General features: G+C 49.0%; 1 protein-coding gene across 2 annotated transcripts in view; it reads right to left on the bottom strand.

The window, feature by feature from the left end:
- Window positions 1-378: 378 nt before the first annotated feature.
- The window catches only part of LOC308465793 (methanethiol oxidase-like), a 28621-nt gene continuing 18817 nt past the window's right edge, over window positions 379-10182 (bottom strand). For both annotated transcript variants that reach the window (XM_080986045.1, XM_080986044.1), the window contains exons 7-12: window positions 8859-9037; window positions 6188-6266; window positions 4807-4928; window positions 3670-3762; window positions 3463-3581; window positions 379-876 (exon numbers count right to left, since the gene is read on the bottom strand). In XM_080986045.1, coding sequence (XP_080842171.1) covers window positions 714-876; window positions 3463-3581; window positions 3670-3762; window positions 4807-4928; window positions 6188-6266; window positions 8859-9037 — 755 coding nt within the window. In that variant the 3' untranslated portion in view covers window positions 379-713. The remainder of the gene's footprint in view (window positions 877-3462; window positions 3582-3669; window positions 3763-4806; window positions 4929-6187; window positions 6267-8858; window positions 9038-10182) is intronic.

Below are 10182 nucleotides of genomic sequence, written 5' to 3'. Positions count from 1 at the left end.
TCTGTGTACAGTGGTACCTTGGGTTAAGAGCTTAATTCGTTCTGGAGGTCCGTTCTTAACCTGAAACTGTTCTTAACCTGAAGCACCACTTTAGCTAATGGGGCCTCCTGCTGCTGCCGCACGATTTCTGTTCTCACCCTGAAGCAAAGTTCTTAACCTGAGGTACTATTTCTGGGTTAGCGGAGTCTGTAACCTGAAGCGTCTGTATCCTGAACCATCTGTAACCCGAGGTACCACTGTATAAGACGCCCCCAAATTTTTGACATTATTTTTTTCAGGAAAAAAACCTAGTCTTATACATGGAAAAATACGGTGTGTAAATAAATCAGACAATCAGACCACCTGCTACCCATTAATGAAGGCCATGTATCAAGCATATGAGATTTTAAAAAATGTTTATTCATTTTCTGCAGCTCTGTTTTCAACAGTCTTGTCATGCAATGAGTTGAGTGCCAAAACCACCCTATGCAATTCTCTCCCCCGCCCTTTAGATTGGTTTATTATTGTACAAAATACATATTAAAAAAAATACTTTGGAGGCAGGCAGGGAAGAAAACCGCTGACTCGGGAGAGAGAGGGACTCTCATGACTCAGCAGGTGAATACAGACATTTTTAAAGGGTGAAAACCTGTGACGAAGAGATGCTTCCGTAAAGTTAGCTTAGCAGGAGGAAGGAGGGGAGAGAGATGCCTGCCAAGATCACCTAGATCTGCCTAGATCCAGATGTCCGATGTGCAGTCTCCCCCGGGGTAGCGCATCTCGTGAGCGCGAGCAGGACCAAAGGGCTCCTTCCCGAAATCCACCAGGAAGTCTGGGTTCACACAGAGGCCGCCGTTCTCGGTGTCCACGTCGATTTGCAGCATGACTGAGCCTTCCCTGCAAAAGGCAAAGGCAAAAGGGAGCTCAGAGGCAGGTCCGTTGCTTGGCAGATCCATTCCCCAGCATACAAATCTGTAGGCGCAGACCATCGCCCAACTCAAAATAATCCGGCATGAAAATCCCCAAACTCATTTCCATGGGTGACTCTGAGTCAACTCCCTGGGATAGTTTATTGTTGTACATGGTTTCTAAATTTATTGTTGTACATTGTTTTAATTGTCTGTTTTAACCATATTTGCACATCAGTTTCTAATGTTGTGAGTGTCCTCCATTTCAGAGGCTTCTACTCTGCAGCCTCTTATAGTTGTTTTAAATGCGAGTCTTTTAGTTCTGATGCTCTTACAGTTGTTTTAACTGCTTGTTTATATTTGTTTTTAGTTCTTATCTGTTTTAATTATCTGTTTTTATCCATCCATTATCTTTGTTTAATCTTGTATTTTATTCAGATGTTTTATCCTATGCTTGTTTCTTTGTCCTTATTTGCTCTAACAATTTTATCGGTTTAAAAAAAAAAAATCCTAACTGCTATTTTATTTATATGTGTGTGTTTGTTTTTTTAACCTGGTCTGTGACCGTAATAAAGTTCATTCATTCCCCAGCATCTCGAGGTACAGCTGGGAAAGACTCTGTGCCGGGAAGCAGGAGGGATGCTGTCGATCAGTGCCATAGATGTCAACTTACAGATTTGAAAATAAGGGACCAGCAGCCTCGAAAATAAGGGATCAGCAGCCAAAATAAGGGATTTTCCCAGCATAGGTATGTTCCACTTCTGAGCCCTTCTGAGCCAAAGGCAGAAAGCCCAGCCAGCAGCCAAATGAAGCCTCAAGCGGTGGTTCCCACAGCGCAGCAACCCGGCAAAGGGGATGCGGCAAGGAAAACCACCGTCACCTCTCCACTGGGAAGCGCTGAGCAAAGGCGAGTCCCCAGGCAACGCGGCCGATTTGATCAGCACAAGGCATGCAAGCTCCACCCCCCAGTCGTTCTTAGACTCCTTATTGGGTGAGCAACGCAGCCAAGCAACACAGTTGGAGCCTCCCTTCTCCCTGGCCGGCAGGCAGGGAGGGAGAGGAGCTGCTTCCTTTGAAACCTGGGAAATTTAAGGGACATCATCCATAACGGACAGCAGTGGGACATGGTGCTGGGATAAGGGAGTTTCCCACCAAATAAGGGACAGTTGACAGCTATGGTCAGTGCAGACAGGACCAGATGCACCTGGGGGAGGACTCAGTGCAAGGCAGATCCCTGTCTTCCTGCTTAAATCAGACCGTTAATCAGAACCACGAGGACCATATACGCAATCAGCAAAGAAGTATGGGATACTATTTTAATATACGATCACAGTGGAGAGATTCTTGTGTGGACCAAGATGGAAAGACTTATTGTTGTCTAATATGGAGGAAGGGTCGTTGAAGTTATGGGAGACAAAGCTGATCGGTTTGATTAGTGCAGGGGTCAGCAAACTTTTTCAGGAGGGGGCCAGTCCACTGTCCCTCAGACACGGTGGGGGGCCAGTCCCACCCTCTCCCAAAAGGACCCCCCTGCGTGGTCAGTACCTGTGTGGCGAGACCTCTGTGCCACACCAATTTAGTGCAGGGACTGACCGAGCAGGCGGCAGGGTCCGCGGACCAGATTAACAAGCCCAGTGGGCTGCATCCAGCCCACGAGCCTTAGTTTGCCAACCCCTGGATTAGAGGAAAACCACTGCCGGCATTTATTAAAGATAATGATCAGAGATCCCCTTTTGGACTTTTTGCGTGAAAGGGGAAATGAACTAATCAATCTGGGAAAACAGAACAGAAAGTAGATCAGTTGGGTGTCATTCTAGAGTAAATATTTTGAATCATTTCTTTTATGTAACTGACGGACGGAAAATCAGAAGCCCTTTTCCTTTACTCTTTTTGGTTTTCCTTTGGCGTTTTCTCTTTCTCTCTTTGTTCTTTTTTAGATTATTTACTGTATTGCATCATGAAAAAACTTTTGTTATGTACTGAGTTGAATAGGATCCAAAATGCAGCAGTCTGATTGGCCCTAGAACAATAGAATCCAGAATGCAGTAGTCTGATTGGTCCGCAGGAGCCACCCAATCTAGCTCCAGGTGGAAGTGAACCCACAACCTGATTGGCCTACAGGAGAATCCCGGAATTAGCCAATCACGTGGGGCCCATTGTGTAAATAATGTATATAAAGCAGATTCTGGGGGAACTTCCATTCCTTCTCACCACTATGAGCTGAATAAAGAGCATGAAATCCACTCTCGACTCCGAGTATATTTCAGCTTTAATAAAATGTTTTTAAAGAAAAAGAGCCATGAGGACTGGAATCTTGCTATTATATTTAAGAGAAGGGGCATAGCTCAGTGCATTAGCACTTGCTTTGCCTGCAGAAGGTGCCAGGTTCAATCCCTAGCACCTCCCTGGCAGGGAGGCTGTGACACTTACAGAATCACAGAATTGCAGCGTTGGATGGGACCCTGAGGGTCATCTAGTCCAACCCCCTGAACTTGTGATACACACATCCCAGATTTCAGTACAGAGCAGGGGAAGAAGGGGTGGAATCAGCCAGTTAGCTGCTTGGTGCTCTTACCTGACCATCTGAGGGTAAAACTGCTTGTCCCAAGGTGTGTACAAAGAGGTCGTTGTGTACAGCCTCTTGCCATCCAAGCTGAGTTGAATCATTTGAGGTCCGCCATAGACCCTCTTTCCCTAAAGGCAGAGAAAATGTGGGGTGAGGAAGGTTCAGTTTGGATTCCTCCCGCTCCCTCGCCACCCTTGCAGCTCCAGGTTCACTCACCTGGATCATAAACGGGTCGGGCTGGCAGTCCAGCTCATCGTCTTCCAGGACGGTCACCACGCCGCCTTTGTAAATGTTCCCGCCAACAAACACCTGGGGTGCGACACAAGTCCCCCCAAAGCCCAGAGAAAGAGAGAGATAATCAGCTGAGCTCACGAGTAACAGCATCTTCCAAGGAGCTGTTTGGCCTGGCAAGGTCATATCCATGCCATACACTTTTAAAACATGTGGCTTTCCCCGCAAAGAATTATGGGAACTGTAGTTTGTGGAGGGTGCTGGGAGTTCTAGTAGCACGGGGGAAACTACAGTTCCCATGATTCCTTGGGGGAAGCAGGGAAGTTCACCTGGTGCCTTCATTATACACCTTAAGGAGCCAGGCAAAAACATTCCTTTTTAACCAGGCCTTTGGTTGACCTGATCAACAGCCCATACCCTTTTAAAATATGGCTCTTTTTGGGGGGAGTGTATTATTGGGTTATTGCTTTTATTTTTATTTTATATACTGTGATGTTTTTATGTGAACTGCCCTGAGACCTCCGGGTATAGGGCAGTATAATAATAATAATAATAATAATAATAATAATAATAATAATATTAGAGCAGCAGTGGGGAGTTCCAGGAACATTGAACCCCCTGCTAAAACCCCCTGCTTCTTCCTCCATTTTAACTGTGTTTTGTTCCCTGCGAGGTACTTTTAAATCCCCAGTCGTCGTTGTGATGTCCAGGGATTGACAGATGGGTGTTGATTGTGGCCCTTCTCAGTAGTGGTGCCCAGACTGTGGAACGCACACCCCCCCATCAGATGTTAAAGAAATAAACAATCACCTGACGTTTAAAAGACATCTGAAGGCAGCCCTGTTTAGGGAAGTTTTTCATGGCTGATGTTTTATCGTGTTTTTAATATTCTGTTGGAAGCCACCCAGAGTGGGTGTGGAGGCCCGGCCAGATGGGCGGGGTATGAGTAATAAAATATTATTATTAATTATCATCATCATCCCTGAGGTGTAACTGAACCAAGAGTGTGGATGTGATAAGAATTCTGCGGTCATTTAGCCAAGTATCCTGTTTTCATCCCTGGTCAGCCAGAAGCTTCTGGGAACCCCACAAAGTCTGGCAAGGGGTCAGGTGCTCTTTTACCTGGCCAACCAGTTTAGGGCAGAACGGGTTGGTGATGTCGTACTGGCGGAGATCACCATGCAGCCAGTTGCTCAAGTAGAGGAACCGGTCGTCCATCGAAATGAGGATGTCGGTGACGAAACCTGGAGGAGAAGAGGACAGGTCAGCATTCACTTTCTTTTATTCCTTAATAATAATAATAATAATAATAATAATATTTTATTTATATTCCGCCCTCCCCAGGCGAAGCCGGGCTCAGAGCGGCTAACAACAGTAAAAATAACACATACATAAAAATCACAATCAATTAACTGAAATACGTTCTAAAACCAATTCATTCTCAAATCAATTCAGAATCAAATTGACGGCAAGCATTGGGCTAGAGTGCTATGAGGGTTACTGAAGGAGGGGGTCAGACTGTGCCTTGGCCAACGGCCTGGTGGAACAGCTCCGTCTTGCAGGCCCTGTGGAAAGATGTCAAGTCCCGCAGGGCCCTAGTCTGTTGGGACAGAGATCGGGGCCACAGCTGAAAAGGCCCTGGCTCTGGTCAAGGCCAGTCTAGTTTCCCTGTGGCCCGGGACCTCAAAGATGTTTTTATTTGAAGACCGCAAGGTCCTCCGTGGGACATACCAGGAGAGGCGGTCCCGTAGGTACGAGGGTCCTAGGGCTTTAAATGTTAAAACCACTCCCTAGGTTATTTTCTGCCACACAGATTCAAAGACCCACACCATTCGTTGAAAGCACTTTTGATGCCACTTTAAGCAGTAATGGCTTCCTCTAGCCCCCAAAGGATTCTGGGAACTATAGCTTGTTGAGGGTGCTGAGAGTCGCCAGGAAGCTCCCATCTCAGAACTACAATTCCAGGCTGCCTTCAAGGGCTGCCCTACGTGGATCACATTGCAGTAGTCTAATCTAAGAGGTTCACAAAGCACAGAACGACAGCAACCGGTTCTCTGTCTTCCAGGAAGTGGCGCTAGCTAGCTGCCCTATCGACCAAATCCGACGCTAGGTTTTACTCTGGGAACAGTGGCTGCCGGATTCAGCTGAAAGGAACGTGGAAAGTGAAATATACTCGGAGTCGAGAGTGGATTTCATGCTCTTCTTTCAGCTCATAGTGGTGAGAAGGAATGGAAGTTCCCCCGAAATGTCTGCTTTATATACATTATTTACACAATGGGCCCCACATGATTGGATAATTCCGGGATTCTCCTCTAGGCCAATCAGGATGTGGATTCACTTCCACCTGGAGCTGGATTGGGTGGCTCCTGTGGACCAATCAGACTGCTGCATTCTGGCCCTTACTGTTCTAGGACCAATCAGACTGCTGCATTTTGGATCCTATTCAACTCAGTACATAACAGAAAGCGAGCCGCCGGCCGCCTATTTCTCATTCTTTACTCACCTGGCATTTCAGGAAAGTACCACCCTGACACCTTCTTGTTTGGAATCTGGATCACCTTTTCGGCTGCCCAGTCCCCATCCTGCAGCAGAAAAGCATGTTGAGAAGGGGGATCCGCTGCACCAAGACGCTGCAGCGTGGAGGGATCTCTGCTGAAGAACCCAGACAGACCACTGCGTTCCTCCCCAACCCCTGGCTTTCGATTTCCTCCGCTCAGCCATCAGCCAGCATTCCTCGACCAATCTGCACACACAGCTCTCTGTGGGCCATGTTTTGGGGTTCCCTTTCTGGGATTCACCACGAAGGAAGGTCTGTGCTCCTACAAACCTTGGGTCTTCCTCTGAAGCTGTTCAATCACAGGCAGTTCCATTTTTATCCCTCTTGTGCAAGGGACAGAATCCAAGAATCTTAAGAGCTGGAAGGGATCCACGGGTCATCTAGTCCAACCCCCTGACAGATGGCCACCCAACCTCTGCTTAAAAATCTCCAAGGAAGGTATATCTGAAGGTATATCCAGTATACCTGAAGGAGTGTCTCTACCCCCATCGTTCCACCCAGACACTGAGGTTCAGCGCCAAGGGCCTTCTGGCAGTTCCCTCACTGCGAGAAACCAAGTTACAGGGAACCAGGCAGAGGGCCTTCTTGGTAGTGGCACCTGCCCTGTGGAACAACAACGACCAGACTTTTAGAAGACATCTGAAGGCAGCCCTGTTTAGGGAAGCTTTTAATGTTTGATGCATTACTGTATTTTAATATTTTGTTGGAAGCCGCCCAGAGTGGCTGAGGAAGCCCAGCCAGATGGGCGGGGTATAAATAATAAACCCTTGATCATCTCGGCTGCCTTCCATGTTCCAGCTTGTCAACAAAGGAACGTCACCCCCCCCCCCCCGGACATTGGAAATAGAAGGACTCGTGAGGAGAGTTGCCTCACACTGGGCCAGACCGCTGGCCCATCTAGCGCCATGCTGTCCACCTGGGTTGCAGATACTTCTTGAGATCTGGTATCCAGCGATGCCAGGAACTGAACCTGGAACTTAGCCTGCTAATCTGCAACCCGTTCCCCATGCAACAAATTGGGATCCGTTTAATTTCTCTCTCACTCGCCCTTCCTGAAATTCAGGGCTGCCGAGAGGCAGGTACCAGGAATACTGATGTGCTGGGTCCAAGGCAAGTAGGGTCTTCAGACCCTGAGTTTGTTTCTGTTTTTCAAAGTCAGTCTGCAGCCCTCCTAGAAAGTTAGTTACGGATCAAAATGTCCTGGTACCCTTTGAATCAGTTTCTGTGAGATGAGCGAGGCTGGCTGTTCCTGCCTTTCAGCTTTTTTAGCCAATGAGTGAAGTTAGAGCTGTGACTGACAAGTGGGTTGTTCGGGCATCAGGTGATAAATAAAGGTAAAGGGACCCCTGACCATTAGGTCCAGTCGCGAACGACTCTGGGGTTGCTTCGCTCATCTCGCTTTATTGGCCGAGGGAGCCGGCGTACAGCTTCCGGGTCATGTGGCCAGCATGACTAAGCCGCTTTTGGCGAACCAGAGCAGCGCACGGAAACGCCGTTTACCTTCCCGCCGGAGCGGTATCTATTTATCTAATTGTACTTTGACATGCTTTTGAACTGCTAGGTTGGCAGGAGCAGGGACAGAGCAACAGGAGCTCCCCTGTGGCGGGGATTCAAACCGCCGACCTTCTGATCGGCAAGTCCTAGGCTCAGTGGTTTAGACCACAGCGCCACCGGCGTCCCAGGCGATAAGTAAACAGTGTTATTTTATTGCTCCTGTCTCATTTTCTGGCCCTTGGAATCTTTGTAGTTTGTCCTTCCTTTTTTCCTAGCAACCAGGAAGCATCCTTCCCATGGTGGGTTCGTCTGAGATCAGGTACTCCCTTAGAAGTTAATTTCTCCAAGTACAGTGGTAGCCCAGGTTACATACGCTTCAGGTTACATACGCTTCAGGTTACAGACTCTGCTAACCCAGAAATAGTGCGTCAGGTTAAGAACTTTGCTTCAGGATGAGAACAGAAACCGTGCTCCGGCGGCGCGGCAGCAGCAGGAGGCCCCCATTAGCTAAAGTGGTGCTTCAGGTTAAGAACAGTTTCAGGTTAAGTACGGACCTCCGGAACAAATTAAGTACTTAACCCAAGGTACCACTGTACTGCTACAGGAGAAGTGCGGGTAGAGGATGCAGAATCCCTTCCCCAAATGGAATGCCCAGATTTTATGCAAATCTGCGTCCTTATTCCCAAGTGAGTCGGAGGGCCCAATCCACCAGCTGCTTAAAAAGGTAAAGGGACCCCTGACCATTAGGTCCAGTCGTGGCCGACTTTGGGGTTGCCGCACTCATCTCGCTTTATTGGCCGAGGGAGCCGGAGTACAGCTTCCGGGTCATGTGGCCAGCATGACTAAGCCGCTTCTGGCGAAATCAGAGCAGCGCACAGAAACGGCGTTTACCTTCCCACCGGAGTGGTACCTATTGATCTACTTGCACTTTGACATGCTTTCAAACTGCTCGGTGGGCAGGAGCAGGGACCGAGCAACGGGAGCTCACCCTGTCGTGGGGATTCAAACCGCCGACCTTCTGATCAGCAAGTCCTAGGCTCTGTGGTTTAACCCACAGCGCCACCCGCGTCCCTTACTGGGCCCCAAACCTCCTGTGGGCTCCCCTGCCCCCACTCATTCTAACCTCTGTCTTGAAGAAATGATGGATGGAACTCTGCAATGTGCAGCCCACCATTCCGTGTGCGGCGTCGGGGTTATGTAGGAACCGGATCTCCAGCGGAGCAGAATCTTCCCCAACGTCAATCTGCTGGATCAGGCAGTGAGTTGTCCAGTCCCAGACGTTCAGCCGACGCCCGTAGCGCTCTGCGGAGGAGCAAAACAAGGACAACATCAACCACAGAGGGACCCTGGTCGCGAACCTGCAACACCCAAGGAAACAGGCTACTTGGTTTTTTTTAACCCTGAGTGTCTTTTGAATTCTGGTGCTGGAGGGACTCTTGAGAGTCCCATGGACTGCAAGAAGATCAGACCGATCCGTTCTGAAGGAAATCAGCCCTGAGTGCTCACTAGAAGGACAGATCCTGAAGCTGAGGCTCCAAGACTTTGGCCACCTCATGAGAAGAGAAGACTCCCTGGAAAAGACCCTGATGTTGGGAAAGATGGAGGGCACAAGGAGAAGGGGACGACAGAGGACGAGATGGCGGGACAGTGTTCTCGAAGCTACCAGCATGAGTTTGACCAAACTGTGGGAGGCAGTGGAAGACAGGAGTGCCTGGTGTGCTCTGGTCCAGGGGGTCACGAAGAGTCAGACACGACTAAAAGACTAAACAACAACAACAAACCCCGAGTGTCAGCCAGTAGTAAATCACACTGTGCAAGTTGGAGTTAACTCTCTAATAGCAAAAACACAATCTGCAAAGGAATCTCAGGGCTAACTCATCTCTGGTAGGTCTTGCCCCTGGGAAGCAGGTACAGAGACTGAAGGTCCGTGCCTCCCCCCAGCCGTCTAATTCTACTCCCCTCCAGGGCTTTTTCCAAGCAATCAGAGACGATGCCCCTGCGAAGCTAACTTCACCTCTGCTCTTTTCATGCCTCTTCTGGTACTGGGAGACCAGGGAGGAGTGGGACTTGTTGCAACAAGAAAGGGGGACACCCATGACAATTCACTGGTCTGATTCGTCTCTGCCTCTTCGCCCCCCTCCTCTCCTGATTCTAGACTTCCCTCCTGTTACCTCTTCAGCTTCTGACACTTGCTCTTTCCTGTCTTCTCCCTCTTCTCCTCCTGACCACCCAACGTTGTTCCACCCCCCTGGGCTCTGAGCCTTCTTCCCTTGGGGGTTCCCCAGCTGGTTCCCCCCATCATTCCTCTGGGTTCAACCAGTCCACACGAGTGTCATGGGTCGTGGTTCCCATCACCAGTCTAGGTGCCACTATGTCAGGTGTGCGTGCAGGAGCCGGGCCCTGTGACCCATAGGACTCTGCAGGACTGGGGCCTTCCGGAGTTTGTT

Source organism: Podarcis pityusensis (assembly GCF_964106645.2).
Source record: "Podarcis pityusensis genome assembly, chromosome: 16".
NCBI lineage: Eukaryota > Metazoa > Chordata > Lepidosauria > Squamata > Lacertidae > Podarcis > Podarcis pityusensis.
The sequence above is the reverse complement of the archived record's forward strand: the minus strand, read 5'-3'. Positions and strand labels throughout refer to the sequence as shown.